The 20,734-nt window shown below is 45.1% G+C and overlaps 1 protein-coding gene across 1 annotated transcript; it reads left to right on the top strand.

The window, feature by feature from the left end:
- Positions 1-366: 366 nt before the first annotated feature.
- On the top strand, positions 367-17,017 carry LOC119221751 (B-cell scaffold protein with ankyrin repeats-like). The gene is made up of 16 exons (XM_062566352.1): positions 367-379; positions 667-1,107; positions 2,624-2,733; positions 2,848-2,986; positions 3,075-3,217; positions 4,154-4,268; positions 4,761-4,957; positions 11,003-11,063; positions 11,328-11,552; positions 13,378-13,437; positions 14,144-14,334; positions 15,797-15,860; positions 16,046-16,075; positions 16,306-16,385; positions 16,484-16,518; positions 16,623-17,017. Exons 1-15 carry the CDS (start codon positions 367-369, stop codon positions 16,484-16,486), a joined length of 1,872 nt encoding a protein of 623 aa, XP_062422336.1. The 3' UTR covers positions 16,487-16,518; positions 16,623-17,017.
- Positions 17,018-20,734: the final 3,717 nt, after the last annotated feature.

Here is a 20,734-nt window from a genome sequence, read left to right as displayed (position 1 = left end):
TAAATGTATATATTAAAAAAAGGTCTATTTATACGTACTTTTTTTAACTTAAATTCCGTGAAAAAACATTTTACAATCCTTGCATTTTTATGGCATTCTATTTTGCTTATTGGGTTTTGTTGTACCAGCACCAGTTTGGGATTTTTCCATCTCATGGAGGGCATTTAATTCCACTGATTAGATTACTGAATTACTTAGAACTCCCTGTCAGAGAACGGGCTCCGGTCAACTTCAAATAATGTTTTCATTTCTTTGTTTGTGTTGGTGTGGAAGGACACTCCCTCTTATCTAAGCTCCTCCCATCTAGCAGGGCTTCTTGTCCATGTCACTAGGAAGTGAGACCTGCAGACAGACACACCTGTAGCCATGAACCAGACAGGTAAGCTGTCCCTTTTGCGTTATTCATCCATCCACTCAGTACATTTTTACCCGAATTTATCGCTTTAATATAAAAGTCTTTTTGCAATGCTCAGAGCAAAACACTGTTAAAGTGTTTGTTTTAGTATGTGACGATGTAAAAAAGCAACAAGGGCCAGATTTGGGATGACAGTTAATCCATTTCACTGCCTCCTGTACGAGCATGTACGTTACATTTCAAAATGCATTTTCTTTAGTGGGACATTTGCAGAAAAGTTAGCGTGTGTGTATAAGGTAGGTGAAATATAGTGGGTCTACTTTCTCCATACATTACTGAAAAACTTTCTCTTGTAGCTGAGCAGCTGTTAATCATCTATGAGAAGGAGTCAGAGCAATGGGCCACTTATCTGCATTCAGTCTTCAGCGGTCCGATCCCAGAGGCCCAGATCTGCCGCTACGACGTGGCCACACTGTCCAGTCGGCAGGACGACTTCCTCTGGCTGGTCCGGTACACCTGCAAGCTCCTCATCCTATCCGACGGCATGCTGAAAGGTCTGTGCCCGAAGCGGCGCTTCTTCCTGGCCCGTGTACTGCGTCCTGCAGCTCATGTGGTGGTGCTGCTGTGTGGGGTGGAGAGTCTGACCCCACTGCTGGAGCTGGTGCCCCTGAACGCCAACGAGTGCCTGCAGGTCTCCAGTGAACAGGATGCTCACGAGTACCTGACCACCGTGAATGATATTTTGCGAAAAGGTAGGGAATTGTTGGCAAAAAGGTTGTCATTTTGATTTCAATATGGGGGAAATAGCACTTAATACCTTAAACAGATTTCGTCTGAAGCACAATGTCAATCGATTGTGGCTTAAAATAATATAGAAAAAAAAACAAATTCAGAATTAATTAATTGCAAAATCTAATTATTTGTCATTTACTGGGGACCTGCTCAGATGAAATCAAAGCCCTCCGGAAGTCCCTGACCTTATTTCAGCTGCCAGTGAGGTAAAAAAATCCCTCCTCCCTTTCCCCACAACTCTGATGCTTATATTCAACATATTTGATTCCAATTGTCGCTCCAATTTAAACGCTGCAGTCTCCAACATCATTATTTTACCCTCCAAACCTCCAATTTTACGAATCAATGAACAGTGAGCACAAGTATATGTGACTTAAACAGTCGCAAACTAGTTGAATGTGGATCCTAGTCTGAAAAACCCAGAACACTATTCCCTTTTTCAGGATGCACGTCCTCCAGGAAGAAATTCATATAGCCAAACCGATGCTCAGCCATAAATGCGAGGGGAAAATTATGCTCATTATTTGTGAGAAGATTGACATCCATTATTTTTTTTGGTACCAGCCACAGAGACTTCTTTTGTACACCGTATCTCTAGCATGTCCCCATTTGTCAAGTAATTTATTCTGCTTTCTTTCCCGTCCTTTCCTAATTGCGCTAGTTGTATAATATCATAAAGCAGAGCAGGGGGCCTGTGTTTAGACAGGTGTGTGCACAGGGTAAACATCTGATGCAAATAGCTGGACTACACTCTTCGTGAGCCATGCAAATTCAAGTGCACTCTGCATCACTTCATTGCACTGACACAGTGAAGTGCTTCAGGCCAGGATCCCACAAAGAGTTATATTTTAACCCAGAAGTACCTTTCCTATTCATACAGGATGATGGTGTTTGTTTGTGCATGTGCAACAGACATGTGGGCGTTTTGTCAGGTTCCAGTGTGAACTGGTGAATGAAGGGCACTTCGTGACAACAAATCGTTAGGGAAATTGCAGACTCTTTCCTATTTCCTATTTGCTATTTGCGTGACTTGAAATCATTAGTTATAAGAATGTATACCAGAGAGTTTTTGATTTGATGTCATTTAAGCAAGTCAGTCGTGGATGACAAAAGGAATATTCTACACAGCCACGTCAAAGGCCCTGTTGCCACTAATAACAAATGACATTTGAGGCTGATGGGAATGTCATTAGTTTCGCAGGTGTTTGTTATGAAAGATTAGAATATTGACTTGATAGTGGGGCTGAATGAAAAATTATGAAATCGCAGGTGATTAAATATCATCGATGCATCTTTCAGATTGGCAAGATTGTTCGTTTGGACCAAGGTGGCAACCGGCCAACATTACCAATGCCTGAAGCCACATCACTATAGCGTGGCTAAAAAGGCCCCTGGATTATTATGGTACCTGGAACCCATCTGGACATCATTGGGATGTTGCCCTAAATGTCTCGTATTCTGTTGGTGTGTTTGCAGCTGCAAAAGCCAACCCCTTGACCCATCAACCATCGGGGCTAAAGGTGGAAGAAATGCAGAGGAGCCTCAAACCCAGCATGGCGGTCGTTCCCTCCAGAGTTCCATGCAGGGTGAGACGATCAGTCTGTAGGAGCGTTTCTTTTGTGCGTTTTTTTTTTTTTTGTTCCCTGAGATGGGAGTCAGATGATGAACGCAGTTCAGTTTTTACTGTCCCCTTTTGGCAGAGCTCTACGAAAGTGTTCATTTTGCTGAAGAGTGAGTCGGCCGGCAGCGACGCCGAGGTGGAGTTCGCCGGTGAGGATCGGATGCTGAGAGTGAAGCCCGAGTGCTGGAATGAGCGAATCCTGTGTGTCAACGCGCCAGGTGAACGCAATCCTCAAACAGCGCACGTGATACACACCCGACAAAATGTAGGCCTTTGTAGTAGTTCCGGTGTGTTTTTCTGTTGCAGATTTTACGGCAGGAAAGGTGACCGTGACTTTGTACAGCAGAGGGGGGGCACTGAGCAAGGCACAGCTGGAGTACTACAGCAACGTGGAGGAAATAACGAGCCTTTTGGCGAGGGCAGCCGACCCCGTGGATTTTATGTGTCAGGTAAAGATTCAAATGTAGGCATCTGTTAGGGCGGCTAAGCAATGCGTGCTATTGAGTTGCACTGTGGGAAATGCAAGGGGCGGAGTGTCGGGGCATCAGCTCTTTTTGATCGTGACCATACTTTCAACCCACTACTTTACGGCAGTGCAGTGCCAAATGGAGTGGCACTTTAATAGAGGGCTGTAGTTTTTTTTTTTTTTTTTTTTTCTGTGCATGAAATCATTTGACTGAAATCGTTTAACTGTGTTGCAGTCAAATGATTTCAGTCAAATGGCAACGTTGTAGTAAAGATGAACATAACCATTTCAAAATGATATGAACTTTGTCTAAAAGGACAGCTGTTTGTTAAGGCAATGGGCAAACCTCAAACTTTAATCCTCCAGCACTAATATATTCAAAAAGCTCCATCAATCATTGATTCAGGAAACTCATTTGAATGGTGTTTTCTCTCCCCTCATCCCCTTTATTTCAAGACGTTACGAATGTCGCCTAGCAACCCAATGTTATGTCAAACAGCCAAAACACTGCTGATAATTGGTCCACTTCAAGAAAGATGCAGAATAAAAATTGAGGATGATTAATTTCCTCGAAATAATTCTGCTGATGTATATGTGCACCACTGTTTCCCGTCTCCTCTGTGGAAATGAAAATGACAGCGGCTTTCAGCCGTCCCGCTGCCATAAACATTTGATTTGATTAGCTCTCTTTTGCTGAAGAGGCTAACTTGAGGAGTGCCAAAAGAAGAAGTTGCCAAGAGAATTTCAATGTCTGGACTGTCACAAATGGACTCTGAGGCATATTTCTGGGGTTTGGAAATGTTTAACAAAAGTACTTCAAATCCATTGTTTTAAATGCAGCTTTTCTTGGATTTCTTTGTTGCTTGGCTCAGTGAATTCTTTCAATGTGGGTCCAGCTTGTGAACTCTCTGTCTCTCAGGCTCTTCAGGAGTCCACTTTGGAGAATCTGGACAAGAAGTTGTCGTCCATGTTGTTGGCGGGCATGCCCGGCGGAGGTTTTCACGGACTGCATTGTGAAAAGACAACTGGAAAAGGTACCACACTCAAACTTTACATTAAATAATATCTCCTTAAAAAAATGAAGACAAAAATGGCATTTCCAACCCCGATCAGCTGACATTCTCGCTTATCATAAACAAATTCTCCTTTCTCTTCTGTAAAATGTTTCAATGTAATGTTACAAGGTGTAGCAAGATATACGAATATGTATCTTGCCATGTTGTAACAAGAGATGGTCAATCAATATGCCCCATAGAAGACTCACAGTGGTGATGCAAATGCTGAGCCATATCACAAAGTCAATGGGATTCATTCCTTTCCCTCTGAGCTTTTTTTAATGCAACAATGTGAAACAAAAAAAGAACAGGGGAACGTTCGCCATGACAAACAGGTCGATAGGTGCCTTCCTTCAGCTCTACTGTTTGTGTTAGAGTGCACATAGGGTCAACTTCAAGTTATGCATTTAAACTGTGGATTCTTTTACTCTGATAACAAATTCTGCACCTTCTCAAACACGACAACACCAGAGCTCCACAACGCAGACGCTCCATCGCTCCTCCACTTTGCTGCCCGGCATGGATTCAGGAGTGTCTCCTGCGTCCTAATGCAGTGTCCGGGTGTCGAGCGAGCACTGCACACGGCCAATCGCCACGGACAGACGCCCACTGAGATCGCAAAGAGTCAAGGCCATACGGAGCTTCACACCTTGTTGAAGGAAGCATTGGTAACTACGCCCCGGATTTGCAGTTCTCCAACGGGGTTGTTTATCTGGATCATTTTCCCCTTTGCCCAAGTCTAGTAAACATTAGATAAGCTTTTCTGACCCTTTCTATGATGAACACATTTGTCAAAGTACCAATATCCCATTACCGCTTAACGTGTTCGGTGCTCTGTGCCAATAAATTCCACCTGATGACGTTGTTTGTCATCGAGAGGGGGGGGGGGGGAGCTGGATGTAATGTCACCTTAGTGGAATAGTTTTCAGTTACCTGCTGACAGCAGAGAGAAACAACACATTGGCTCTTGAGATCTAAGCCCAGGAGCGCTCATACTAATAAATACAGCATTAGGTCTATGAGTGAGTGGAGAGTGGTTTATCAATAACAACCATAATGGAGAGGAATGGAAGGTGGAAAGCAGGCGGTGGGGTCAGATGATGACCTCACTCCCTATCTAGTGTCTTTACATCCAGCTCATGGCACAGTTGGTGGATTAATGGTACCCCCCCCCCCCCCCAACCTCCATCTCCTGAATGGTGCTATGCCTACGAGGCTCCTAATGGAACACCCCCACAGATATTCGAACGGCTGTGTTTGTTCATGCACGCACTACGCTCAAAGTGCAGGTCGTCTACATACATTCAGAGAATGAATGCGTCCGCTACCATTTTCTTGCGTAACGGCTGCAATTTCCCCGCGTTAATATGAAGAGGCTGTTCCTTTTCAACCTCCAGTTTCATTGTGTGGAGAGAAACATAAAAAGGAGCAATCCGAATTTAATAGATCCTTTCCATGCATGCACAACCCAGGACACTGGGATTATGTTTTTTTTTTTTTTTTTGCGATGCTAATTTAATTAGGCAGTAAGGACATTACCATTAAAAGAAAGACATGATGTGCCCAATGGTGTAACATTAGCAAAGACACAGCAATTCTCTGGCGTGTCCTGCAAACACTCATTGCAAGAAGCAAATTAACATTTTCACTTGAGCACAATCCTTTCTTATATGGAAAAAAAGAGCATTCAACAGTTTCTCAGGTACTGCCTGTATGCATTTAAATGTTGAAACGACTCCAAATGTAAACCACCAAAACATATCCTTTCCAATGCTCATTATTTACTCGACATTTTTTTATTCTCATTTGTTGCACCTGTACAAAAACCTGAATGTAAAGGACTAAATTGGGAGCTATTTTTGACTTCTTCCCATCCTGCTGTTATATTTGTAAGCTAATCATGTTTTGTTCACACAATCGTAATACTCCATGAGTATGAGTAGTAACTATACCATAAACATAAATACTTAAAACTTATAATAAGCAGTTGAATTAGCTACTTGTCAATTGACATCACGCTCATCAACTCATGAAAATCTCCACAACTGTCTTTCATAATAACACTGACAACTTTTACAATTCTCTGATACCTTGAATCAACCTAGAATATCCCCCCCCCCCCCCCCCCCCAGAGAATTTAGACACTCAAACAGCTGTTGCAAATGTATTTATCCCCCTAGCAACGCTGGCTAATTGAGAGCCGGCTGCAGATGGTGCGAGGTTTGATCGGACTGCTCTAGTGAGTCAAAGTGCTCGCTGTGAGTCTGCAGTGAGTCGGCTGAGCAGACAGGGGACTGGCAGAGACTGAGGTCTCCCCACAGGGACTTCAATGAGCTTCTAGATGGGACACAACAGGCAGATTAGACATGCACAAGATAGTTAAAGTGTATTTTAATGAAAAAACGGCATGCATGCCGTCAGAGGAAGTATACGAGGACGTATTTGCCCTTGCTCCTTTTTTCACGGGTAGTTTCATTAACTCATCTGCAGTGCCCTCCCCCTCCCCCCCTCCCCCCTCCAATTAATCAAGCCAAGATGCATCAGTGATTTGGCCATCAGTGTAGCAGAACTCTGTCAATAAATCCGAGATGGATCGCTCCCCTGCTTCATGCACAAAGGCTCGAATAACTCACAGGCCCCGCATCAGATCCACAAATCCGCCCCGGCACCACACTCCTTTGTTAATTAGGTGTGAACTGCTCCAGAGGGGGAAGCTAAATTATTCAGAGGGAGCATAACTAGAATGTAAATATAGAAAATGTTATTATCTTCAATGTTTGTGTCCACAGAATGCAATATGCCCGCTCGTCGTAACACAAACACACATTGTCGTTATTTAGTATTTTAGCACCGGGTCACTTGGCATTTCGATGGACTCTGCGCTCCCACCGACATTCCGCCGTGTGCTCTCACACGGAGCGAAACTCGATAAATACAAATTAGCTTGCAACTGTATGGTCCTCTGAAGGCTGGTTCAGGAGCAGCACGCCGTGTGCCTCTGCCGAAATGCATCATAGAAACATTTGGTGACTGCGCATGCTAATCCGGGGATTTGCTAAGTCCACTGACCCCATTTTGCATGGAAGTGTTTGTTCGGCCAGAGACTGCACGTCATTACAGGCCAACGTTGCAGGTTTGTTTATTATTTGAATTCTACAGTCATCCTCTTTCTAAAGAAGAAACCGTTTTCACCCTCCCCACCCCCACCCCCCCACCCCCCCATTCTATACACTGCAAGACTTGGCAATGGAAAAATAAACATTTATCCACTTGCTTTGACACGGTCTTTGGCTATGCTTGCAGAGTTGCTTTCTGAATAGCAATGCCAGTCGCACCGCTTCCAGACTGAAATATAAATGGATTATCTCAAATATACTATAGACACATGCATGACACATCCTATCAATTCTATATTTGTGGGTTCTGTGAATTTTCCTTTAGTGCAACCATGAGGTTGAGATGCAATGTCTGGTTCAGCCATGCTTTGTGTTCAGTGCTAATGAGAAAATGTGGGCGTGCTAAATAATTAGTAAGCTTGGGCATATTGTGAGCAAATGAACATTTTGCCCATAGCATCACTGTTTAAAAATCGGCTCAGGGAGCCGTGATCTTGGCCCAAGTCTTGTTTTGTTATATGGTTTAAATTAAAGACGACTATAAAGATTACACTTTGCAAAGTGTTTCTTTGCTTGCGGGGGAAATTCGCATCACTAATGTGACGGTTTAAGTGTTACAACCAGCAGGCCCTGAGATGCCGGACTAGCCGCTTTGTGAGTTGACCATTTTGTCGGCTGAAAACGGATTTACGCTCCTTATCTTGCACTAGATTCACTTGCTCTCGAACAAAATCATGCCTGCTGTTTCGTCTGAAGCACGGCGGCTAGGATTGCGGTGATGAAAGTGATTCTTTTTTTTAAATTTTTTTTTTTTAACTGGAATGCCCGGGGCGCCTGCAGTTTCAGACATCTGTAAAAATGATTCAGCACTCGCGGCTAGCAAATACATTTCACGCCTTGTCCAGACATTACATCTGAAAATACCCCATTGTGCGCACAGCATCCGAATGTTAGAATTCACTTTTCAAGCTGCAATGGATAATTAACGCGTCCTGTTCTACCTGTTGGGCTTGATATCAACCTCCACTGTTAAGTAATGCATTCATGGCAACCAATCAGTAATTTGCAGGAGTAGGAATGGTGTAATATTGTAATTCAGCCGTGAGTGGCTGTGTTGCTTGGAAACTGCACACGGAGCGTGGTGGCTCTGTATGAAGGACATCTTGATTAAAGTGAGCTGCATTTTCTGTGTGTTATTTATATTGCTGGCTGTTTTTGAGGGGGTATTCGACCATGCAGTTCTTCAGTTGTTTTATCTTCAAATGAGTCTGCATGCGACATGGGAAGGAGAGGCGAATCTAAATAGCTTGTTGAATCACATGTTTCTGATTAAGGCCGTCCAAACAAAAAAAAGCTGAGAGGGTTGTATGAATTCAGTTTATTGGTTGGTAGGCGCTGCTTATGTGTGAAGCACTGAACGTGGGTTTTACATTATGTCCCCATTACTACATTGTAATGTTGAATGGATTTTCATTTCCCGAATGGTTCCTGTCAAAACAAACACTCCAAGAAATGCCGCCTTGCACTTCAAAATGAGTGAGTCATTTCAAAACGAATGATGCAACTCCTCAGTTCTTCTCCTTTCTATCAGAAGTTGAAACGCAGCAGTTAATTGATGGCCGTCGCTCAGTGGAATTACGGATGCAGTCTAAACATCAAGCCGCGGGGTCTTGAATTTGCTCACTAAATGATATGTTTGGACTGAAAGGGGAAGATGGTCTGATTCAGTGATTACCCTGATCATAGCCCTGTCTGTCCCTCAACTTGCTATTAGCGGATGGGCCGACTCAGCAACAGCTTCCGCAGTCAGAGTGCAACTGCTCCGTTCATCATTTGGGATTTTGGGGCTACTGGATTTGGGATCAGGAACTGCAACAGCATCCCTGCAGACATTAGGTACATGCTTACTAGAAATGTGCTGGAATACAGGACTAAGTTCTTTTGCACAAGATATGAGTAAACAACCACAGATCCATGACTCCTCTTTACTCTTGTCAAGGGGAAGAACCTTTCCACATCCTTTTGGTCTATGTCAAAGTGCTGGTTGTTTTTCAGTTTGTAATTCTGTACCTGAATTTCATGAGTAAAATCAAAAGGGTGGATACAATACAATGGATGGCATTAGGAAACTATGACGTAGTGTGTGACGTAAAAACATTCAAAGTGACATGCTGGCTGTTCTTCGTTCGTTCTTTGGAGGCCTTCTATAGTTTTCATACAGAACAGGCTGAGCCATCTTCTTCTCTAGTTTTATATTTCTGTTCTGCTTTTCAGCTGTTTGGAAGCTATATTCAGATCTTTTTTAAAAGATTCTCTTTTTCTGTGTCCTGGATTTAACTTCATGACAAGAAATTAACATGTCCCTGCAAAAGGTAGTGTATGAACATGTTACATCAACCAGTTCAGCCACATCATCACCACAAGACTGCTCCGCCCTCTTCACTGGTTACCAGTGGCTGCCCGCATTAAGTTCAAATCATTGGTCCTCACGTACTATGCTGTGAATGGATCGGGTCCAGTCTACATCCAGGACATGGTGAAACCCTACATCCCAACCCTCAGACTCTGCTCTGCATCTGCCAAGCTGCTGGTTCCTCCCTCACTCAGAGAAAAACAATCTGCAAGATCACTCTTTGCTCTCTGATGACATCAGGACCGCAGAGAGCCTTCACATCATCCGCCGCAAACTAAAGACACACCTCTTCAGACTATACCTCGACTAAAAACACTAACAAATTGTAGCACTTAAATTGTACTTATAATGGCCCAAAATCGGCTAATTTGAGGAAATTGCACTTTCTTGTTTCTTGCTCTTCTGAGTTTGTATCTCTATGGTCTCGCTTTGGTTAAAAGCATCATCTGAATGACCTGTAAGGTTAAAACAGTCTTTTATGTTCTTTGCCTGTCCTTTCTCACTCTTTAACACACTTTTATATGGGCAGTAGTTATGATCTGCAGGAGTGGGTTGGGGGTGGGAGGGGGGTGTAGTGGGAGAGATTTGTAAGCACTCTTTACTGACCCATAAACAAAAAGTTTAAGCCGTGGTAGGTCAGGAGACATATTGGCAAACATTTGTAAGCGTCAACATGAAGCTTGGTGCGTCAGGTGAAGCCGGCAGTAGTTTTTGCACTGCGTCAAACGCATTGACACAGAAAACCGTGGGATATCTGGCGTGCCGACGCGCTCTGGGACCGTCACAGAGCTGCAGTGTCGTTTGTTTAAGTGTAAACACACCCAGGCCCCTTGAGCATTCCCCGTTCCATCCGAACGAAAAGGGAGCTCCAAAAGCCTGTCCTGGTCGTGCTCAGCGAGCCATGTTTCAGTGAAGGCCACCGTGAACCTTCTGGAAGCGAACAGAGTGGTGCACGGGCTGGATTTAGGGAGTGAGTCTAGGAGGACTTAACGAAAAGAAAGCAATGCATGTTTTTAATCAAGATAGGTCAAATATGTATGTTGAGAGAAAGGTCATTGCTAATGCAGATCTTCAACATAGCAGATTAGAAAGGTCCTTCCATGAATTCTAAATTGCCTCCATTGAGTTGCTGCTTCTTCCCGATTGGAAGAGGCATAACGCGCATCTCTTCTCTATTATTGCAGAATGTGTTCGGCACAGGCGGGGACAATGATGCCGGTGTATACGAAATGATGGGCTCTGCAGGTGAGTAGAGGGCTGATGGGAAGTGGAAGGAGGACAATGGAAACGTCATTCATCATGCTTTCAAAAAAAAAAAAAAAATGTATATCCCATCAGAACCCTCTGCTGGGTTACTGTTCGTTTCCGAGGCCTGAAGACTTTTCCTCGCGCTGATGGGCACAGCGTGGAGCCCTGCATCCAATTGTAGACGCCACCACTGGCTAAAGCAGCGTGCACAACTCCATTGTCACTCGAGTAAATGGTGCAGTGAAACCCCTTGTGCATTAGGGACTCCCACCGCCGCCCACCTGCGGCGGGGGCGCCGAGGAGAGCACGAGGAGGGGGAGGATGAGGGCGTCTATGCACAGCTGGGGGCGAAGGACGTGTACGACACCATCCACAACCCGACAAAAGCAGCGCCGACTGCCAGCCGCCCACCGGCGCCCACGCCTCGGCCCGAGATCACCCACGCCGAGGAGGAGGTGGAGGACGGAACCCCGTACATCACTAAAGGTAACTTGTGAGTCTTCTGTTGAATGATTGCCCCCCCCCCCCGTTTCCTTCAAAATCACAGGACGGGATGGAGCTGGAGTAAAAAGCACTGAGTCATGAAGCAGGGGAGGTGTGTGTGTGTGTGTGTGTGGGGGGTTGAGAGCACGTGGGAGGAAGGAAGTGCCTGTAATTTGCACTACCACTGTCAGTAGCGATGCTTTTTTAATTATTTTTTTTATGTATCTTTTGCTACAGTTTCCTTTGATACAGAACTCCCCCCCCCCCCCCCCCCCCCCGCCTCCTCCCCTCACTTGGAAAACAAACAGTTCAATTTGAGCAGCGTGAATAATTCATGAAGGCTCATGAATCATTCAAACGGCTGCGACTTCTCGCTTACATCGACGACACCAGAAACACGCGCGCGTGCTTCCACAATACAATTTTTATTCCCAAAGACGATATTACACTTGTCTCCCTGCCGACACGCATTCACCTGCCTATTCAGAAACACGCAACGCATCACGCCGGGTTCTTCTTCAGAGCACGACACAAAATGAGGAGAGTGAGTGAGTGAGGCCGTCCTTCGTCCCCCGAGCATCCCCTCCGCGGCAGAGAGGGAACTACCGCGCTGCCATCTGCAACCAATCTCGGGTCCGGACCGAGGCCAAGTCGGCCGGAGCAAGTCATTACACGTGTTTTCCATCGTCCTCGTCCCCAGAGTGCACGAGAGAAAGGGGAGAGGGGTTTTTGAGTTTTTTTTTTTTTTTCATATATTGAGACAGCGGAGCTTTCGACGCTGCCCGCCGCCACAGAGAGAGAGAGAGAGAGAGAGAGAGGGTGGAGGCAGTTATTGGAGACCACTGCGCGGGTGGAAATAATGAGGGGGTTCTTTCTGCCGGTGCTCTCAATGGGACCGAAACGCTGAAATGTGAATGGAATTCAATCCTGGGGGTGGAATTACTGTGTTATAATGACACGGGGGGGGGGGGGGGGGGGGGGGGGGGGGGGTCATGTTGAAAAACTCACACGCACACGACAAAGCCGCGTGGCTGTGCCCCTCAGCCGCGCGCGCGCGTGCTCCACTCAACACATCCGGAATTAGGCCTTCGAAGCCGGGCCTGTGTGTGTGTGTGTGTGTGTGTGTGTGTGTGGGTCTCGCCGCGAGGTGGAAAAGGGGCGACCTCCGTCGTGGCGGGCACGGTCAGGGCCCGGGATTATCCTTCAGGGTGTGGATGTTGGATTCTAATCCAGGGTCGGTCACACAGCCGCAGCTCCTCGGCCCGGTGACGGCTAAACAGTGCGGCCTTTCATTCGAGAGCTCGCGAGCAGGCCGAAAAGCATTATTCGAGCCAGAGCTGAATGTGTGCGTCTTTCTTTGAGAGAAACACACTTTGAAGCCTGGGACGAAAAACAGGATGGATGTAATTTTACAGGTATTTGGATTTAACCATATTATTGCTTCTGAACCCTTCTGAATGGACGGGATGTTTGTTTTCTGCTGGCTGTTGACATTTAGCAAGCCACACGCAATAGGTGTTGTTTGGAGGTTTAGACTATGGCGCCACCTTGTGGAAGAAGTATTGAAATGTAGGCAAACAAATCTTTTGAATCCTCTCAAAATCTGTTCGGGATGGAGCCAAGCAATGTTTTTTCAGTGAGCGTAATGCCACAAAGAAAATTCTCTTTCAAAAGTTATGAACTGTACTATGATCCATGCATCCATCTTCAAACCGCTTATCCTGCACACAGGGGGGCTTCACACTCACATCCACACACCTGAGTTAAACCTATGATATGCTTAATATAGTTTTTGCATAGTTATTGCGAGCTGCTCTGTGTTTTGCAGTGTTCCAGAAGAAGATACCACAGCGCGATGCCGATCTGTATTCAGTCACCACAAAACAAAGTGAGTGTTGGGTAAAAAGGGAGGGGGTAGGATGTGGGGGGATGATGAAATGAAATAAACGTATATGTCTGTTATCCAATACCTTCACGCGACAGGGTGCAGTTGACGGCCAGACGGAACTATAACCTGATATGAGAGTTTTAATCTGCATATTAATGCACAAATGGTTCAGCCATCACTCGCAGGGTGTCTGGTATCATCATTCAGTCCAAAAAAGTGAGTTGCAGACATCATTGTTGGAGCAAAGATGCAAAGCCCCGTCCGCTACATGGCAGTGTTTCGCCGTGCTAATGACTTGTCATGATTGACTACCTGGTGGAATTATCTGCTGGGTTCCTGGATAACACGCTGTGTTTTTTTTAATGGATTATTCACATGTGGGTCCTTACATACAAAGTGAACGAGCTGGTTAAGCTATTGAGCGCCTACACACGCCATTTTTTATTCCTTTGCTGTAATGTCGGGGTCACTGGGTGACGTGCAAAGCAAAACCATATTATAATGTCAGTCCCTGCCACGAATGCCACTTGCAGGCGCTTTGTGCCCCGTCTCGTCTTAGTTTGGGAACAGGAATTAAATGTTCATTTTATGATCATTCCTTTTGAGGTCCTGCCAGTTAACTTGTCCTCACTTGTGCAGGGATTAATCTGTGTTTTACAACGTTCTTTTGGTCTTCATATCTTCACCGAGTCGTTGTCCATTGCAGTACAAGGGCGGGGGAACACCCCCCCCTCCTCCTCCACCTATGATACCTTCGTGCCAAACCGGACAAGCGGGCTGCTGCAACTCATTGAACTCCAGCAGAGGGTGAAGGCAGGTTCGCTCTCGGTGGACGGGGCCGTGATGCATTTCGGCGAGTGGCAGCGGGCTCAGAAGGCCATGGACGCCGGCCAGAAGGTATGGGACTATCACGGCGAGTCATCGCACCCACAGTGGACATGGAATGAATGAGCGTGCCCGGGCCCCAACCCTGATGAGACTAAAACCCATCTGTTGCTCATTGCATGCCAAGCTGCAATGCAATTTACTCACTGGAGAGAGCCGGATGGTACAAGCAAGCATCTCGCGTCTAGGAGGGAAAAAAGGGCTGCGACGGCTCCACGTAGAAAAGGGATGGTGAGGTCTTTCATCCTGCATCCTTTACAGAACGTGATCGACGGCGTGGCGCCGTTTTTTTTGAAGCCTCCGCGGGCTTCATGTGGGTTTACGGTGTTAGCCGATGACTCAAGTGTTTCTGCCATTTAGACAGTGAAGGTGGAGATGTAAAGGTTTAACAGGTGAAAGTGGGCAAGGAGTAGAACATCGTGGCAGGTGATGATCAGGTGGTAGGAGAAGGAGCTGAGGACATCTGCTGGGGAGCGGAGGAACAGCAGGAGTTGTTACAGTCACAGTCACACAAGGCAAATGACAGAAGGTACAAAACTAAACTAAACTAAAAAAAAAAACAAATTGTCGCCATGACAACGGACTGGAATTGATGTTAAATTACAGTGACGTCCTAGAGCTCCAGCTGTCTTAACAAGCTTTTTTCATGGAACATTTCTTGCAACACTGCATCACTGGGATGAAAACAGATGTGAATATTGAAAGGAATGACTGTTGAATTTGCCAATTTGTGGTGAAAATGACTTTGTCAGAATTGTCATTATTCTCAAGGGTTGTGTAAACATGGCATATGTGAAAGAAGCACTCTAATGGGTTTTCTTATTAAATTGTGAATGATTACATTTTAGACACAACAACAACACATCTAATGTGAGATTGGTGATGGAATAACTATGCATTTGATTTACTTGATTAACTTACCAATGATACTCATCCAAACGATCTAAAAGTGATTAATATCATCCTATTTGACATCTTTGAAATGTCCCTGAATCAAAGTATTCTACAGTTATTGGGGGTTGATGTGGGGAATGTTACTACTTTATGTACTGCAACAGCTGGGAAGTTTTATCCAGTGGTTCCCAAATGTAGGTTTTGGACGCGTGGAGAGCGGAAAGAAAAGAATTTATATTGATTCTTCGGACTTTTGGCGGGGCAGTTATTGTCCAGTATTGATTATTCAATCTTTTTTTTTTAACAGTGAATGTCTCTTTGGGGTCTAAATGTAAAATCTGAGTCTACATCTCACCAGATCTCTTTGTCGCCTCTATTAAAATAATTTACAAACATTAGTGGAGTTAAATCCCCTCATTCATGCTACTGTGGTTGGTGCAGGGACCTCCATGAAGGTACCAAAAGATTTATGAGCAGAGTGTGAAAACTTTACATATGGAAACCTCATCATTTGTAAAAAAGTGGATGTCTTCGGGGGTCTCGGTCAAATACTAAAGGACCGATCTTTGTCTCGCCGCAGGAAAAGCCGAGTCAACAGAGAGCCAGATTCGTCGGCAGCGCAGTACATGATGACAGTGTCTTCGGTAAATATTCCTCAGTCCCCAATGTGAGCTGTCATCAGGGTGAGGCTCCACAGAGCTGCAGCTTTCCTGGAACTTCACCTTCAAAATAAATAATATGCAGCGCCGTTTAAAGCTGGAACAAGTAGCCCCCTTACAGTATTAAACTGTATACTGTAAATGGCTCTAACCCTCCTCTCCTCCACCAGATAAAATCAACATCGTCCATCTCGGGCCAAGTGAGTCTTTCAAAACATTTCTCAGTGTGCACGGAGAGAAACCTGTGCTTGCATGCCTCGTTGTGTAGTCTCCACACGCGGTGGTGGGGGATTAATCCTCGGGGACGGGTTGTTTAATCAAGTGCCGTGTTTTGATCAAGTGAGTTTCACTTGCACTGAATGGGAGTCTTTTATTTTCTTATCGTGCAATTCTGCTCCGCTGTGCATACTGGGTAATTTCCCCCCCCCAGGTGTTGAAGGGAATGAAGGTCGGCGGGGAAGCGAAGCAAATGAGTCTGACGGCTTCAGCAAGCCACTTAAAGGACAGCGCGTGAGTTCGCTGAACAAGTTGACACGACAACTGAGGTCAGTGGAGTGGAAACTGTCATGAAGGTAATTAATGCATTGTCCGTCGGAATTCTTTTGCAGTGAAGTGTCTCCTCGAAGGGTGACAAACCGTGGAGGTAAGACAGAAATCATGGAATCTAGCTTTGAATTATTTTCCAGACTAAACTCCATCTTCAGATTTATTCAAGCTAATAAATTGTCACATTTTCCATGTTTTCAGAATCCTTTCTACAGACTCTTTCTTCCCAGCCAGATGTTTCACCAGTTTCGTTTGTTTGAATAGATGATTATTTAATTGTAGAATTGACACTTTTTGTGTTTCAAAGTAATAAGATCTAAATGACAGATTCAAATATATTTGCCAATGTTACGGATTAGCTTTCATTGTGTCTATAGCAAATTCTGCCTTAAGTAAATATAAAAATAACATGCATACAGTATTCTACAATATGTGTGACGTCTATTTTAAAAGCAAATGTACAATGTCTTGCACATTCAATGTCACCGAGTTAGAAATGATTCAGCGACCCAAACTGTAAAGCATTTTGTTAATGCCTTTTTCACACACTGAGTCAATTAAATACAAATCTAAAAAATGCCACTTAAAAGTGTAGCGTGCTTTCATGGGCCCGTGGATCCATTTCAGCTTCATAGCTTTGCCTCTAGAGGGCGATGTATCTTTAAACATATCCACCACACTCTTGTCAAGCAAACCCAGAAGCACCTGCTGACCTCCGGATGACTGTGGGTCAAGCTATGGTCATTATTTGGAATAGGTTTATCAATGTTAATATATCACACAGATACTCATGCAGCGGGTGTGCACATCAACGCGGCGCTTTTTGCTGAGCCTGGTCGCACGTTTAGTCTTGGTTTGTATCGGCCAAGACATGTTGGTTGAGTATAATTGAAATGCAATGAAAACTGAAAGAGCCACGCGCTCACTGGGATGAACGGAAACATCCACAGAGGGGTGCTCTAACTGCAAGTGACTGTCAAATTTAAAAAAAGGTCAAAGGCTTAACTGTCCTGGGAAAGTCCTTCTGTTCATTCCGCCACAGCGGAGGCATCCGCGTTTCAGACGGCTTGAGGACATTTTAACAAATAAAGCGCAGAGGCCTTTTTAAAAAAATCGCATCCATTGAATTACTGAATAATAAACACACGCAGCCTGTCGCACACACACACACACACACACACACAAACCAGTTTGTTGGTGCAGCTCCGCATTTTGCCTGAATGCATGAATAGGAGCTGCATGGGGAATTCGGTGAATGCACGGCTAAATCCAAGCTCAGGTCTTGAATCCCAGGTGGAGTACGTGCCAACAAAGCAGCTGGGTTACACGCCGGGCACATTTTTCTGTTCAATCATGCTCTTTGTGAATAATATGTATTAATGCCGTCCCTACTTAGACCTGCCAGTTAGCCTTTGGAGATGATCCGGCTTCAGGACCCCATGTGCATTTGAGGCATATGTTTGCCCGTCACCTGCCGAGCACATTTCAGCGCACGGGCCACCCGAGATAGGCCTCCGTTCATCCCGCGTGCAAACATCTGAGCGTCGCCACGAGGTACGATTCCCCAGCCGCAGCGAGACGAGCACATCGAGCGCTTCACTGGCATGTGTCGCCCACGCCAAAACGTGTGTGTGTGTGTGTGTGTGTGTGTGTGTGTGTGTGTGTGTGTGTGTGTGTGTGTGTGTGTGGGCAGCGCCACATCAAAGACGAAGGATCAAAGATCCACTGTTCTTCAAAAAACCTGTACTGTATTTGCCTGTCCATACTGCATTAGGGCGTCATTTGGTCTACCGAGGCAATTGGTTCAGCAGCAAAGAAGTAGTGTAGCAACAAATGTACTTTCTAACCTTTTTTTTCATATTTTACAATTTATCTTAAATGTTATGGTGATGAGAAATGTGAAGGATGACATTACATAACATTAGAAAGCTGGAATTTAGCTTTTGATGATTGAGCAAAATGGTTTACAACATTTTTCAATATTTCCAGCAAAGAGTAAGTGTGGATCAACTTAAATCAACTTTTTATTTAAATTGTGCTTAAAAGAGTTTAATATATAATCACCGTATCATCTTATAATGTTATGGGTAACAATTAGAAAAAAAATAGTTGCCGATTTAGTATTTATACACCAGGGAATATCCCTGCTACGTTAGCTTTCATTTAAAGTAGTTTGTACTCATTTGAATGTAAATCCAATATTCACTTTCCATTTAGCTTTTAGTTTCTTGGCCTTGACAAACCCCTCAGACAATTATGTGTCTATCTAGCAGTTAGATGCTCACCAATGTAAGTAACTTGGCGATTTGGGTGATTGTTGTCTGTTGGTTTTTTGGGGGGGGATTTTTAGTTGCCCTCGTGTTTGGAAGGATCGGAAAATCCCTTTTTTAACCTTCTTTTAAACTTCCCTGTTGGATTCTCTCTGTCCTCTCTATTCCGGCTGCAGGCTCGGTCAGATAGTGGCGGGCGAGGATTATACGGTCAACGCATCAATAATACTGTTATGACACAGTTCTTAGCTGGCGATGGCGTCTACCAATTGGAACATAAAACGCCAAACTTTTGGCCCAGTCGTGTGCCGAATCCTCCCTGCATCGCTGCTTTCCCCCGCCGCCGCAGAAACACTCCTGAGAGTACAAACGCTCCGATAACCTATCAGGGATAACTAGTCTACTGAATGCATTAACAAATTCACAACTTCTCCATTATGCACCTGGGCTTGGCTGCAACACACACACACACACACACACACACGCACACGAGCACGCAGGGAGGCCATAACACACATCCGAACCTCCCCTTTCCTGCACGGCCCTTTCTCCGACCCCAGGATTAGGGCAGAGGATTGTGCACAGCTGCTCCCCAACATCCCCGATAAAAATCAGGCAATTTCACAGTCAGTGGCATTCTTTCATCCACTAATCCACAACCCCGCATACAGTATGGATGAGCCTCACTGCGATGCGAACAAGCTGTTCTGAGCTGACCCCCCCCCCCCCCCCACACACACACACACACACACACTTCGGTCAATGTGGACACCTTCGATTGGCTGCAGTCAAAGGACTGGCCAGACCGTGGGGTGCTGGAGCAAGTAGGAAATGTCCGGTCCAATGCGGCACGTTGACCTTCGCGTCCCTTTTCAGCCACTTATTGGACGACTCATTCTGCGTCAACCAACAGCAAGCGGTGGTCTGCAGCCAAAGCACAAGTAATATAAGCAAAAACACTCTTTAAGTCAATAAGGGTTTTTGAGACTCACTTATATGTTGGGAAAAAAACGAATTCTAGACATCAATTTCTGCAATTAGTTGTGAATCACTTTAAGCCGTGTAGATTTCCATTTGCACTTAAAACAGCCTCGTCAACCCTCGTTTATAGAAACTCTTGTTTCATTAATAATTGTATGTAATTATTCTTCATGGTTTTCCCTCCTTTTCAAGACATTCACATCCCCCCCCCCCCCCCCCCCCCACCCTCCCCCCTCCCCGCCCAAAAGTTGACCGACCCCAAACTCCATTTGCAGAGTAACTCCTCGGCGAAAAGTTCAAACTGGGGACAAAAAGGTACTTCACAGCAAAAAGAGAGAAGGGGAAGAAAGTATGAATCAAAAGGCGAGGAAACGGAATTCACTGTACAAACATTGTGGGGGGGGTGGTGGGGGGGGGGGATTTCGATGTCTGCCGACGCACAGTGGAGCTCTGTTCGGCCCTCGCAGCCTCCGGGGTGAGAAGAGCAGCCGCCCCAGCAGGGTGTATCCATTCTGACGGGTCCTCACACACGGGGGAAAAGCCAGAGCAAAGGTCTATTTGTTTAGGAGGCAGCGGAGCCAGCGGGAGGATGCTGAAGCTTTAACCTGATAACAGGATCATTTTATGGTTTCGCTTTTGGCCAATGGGAAGGTAACCGGGTTTGCTGCTGCTTCAGCGTTAACACTTCAGGAAACCTAATTACTGTTTTTGATTTGAAAAAACATTGGCTCGTGTCGGAAAAACATGCAAAAGACAAACTTTTTCTTTTTTTTTTCTTCGGGCTGTTGCGTGATGATGAGGATTTGAGTGAACTGGAGGGGTGGAAGCAAACCTTTGTTCAAATCCTGGGAGTACGATGTTAAAACACAACATTTTGCGCTGATAAGTGACTTGACGGCACAGAGCTGCAGAGTTCTCGCATCTTTAATCCTGATTTATGCGGAGGGTTTGGAGATGGCTCTGAAAGAGGGCAGCACCTTGCCTGCATTACTGACATTGACTCCTTTATACACACATGCTCGGGAATGGTTAATGCATGTAGATCATTTTAACAATGTGATT

Source organism: Pungitius pungitius, chromosome 1 (genome assembly GCF_949316345.1).
Source record: "Pungitius pungitius chromosome 1, fPunPun2.1, whole genome shotgun sequence".
NCBI classification, from domain to species: Eukaryota; Metazoa; Chordata; class Actinopteri; order Perciformes; family Gasterosteidae; genus Pungitius; species Pungitius pungitius.
This window is presented reverse-complemented; position numbering and strand designations above follow the sequence as displayed.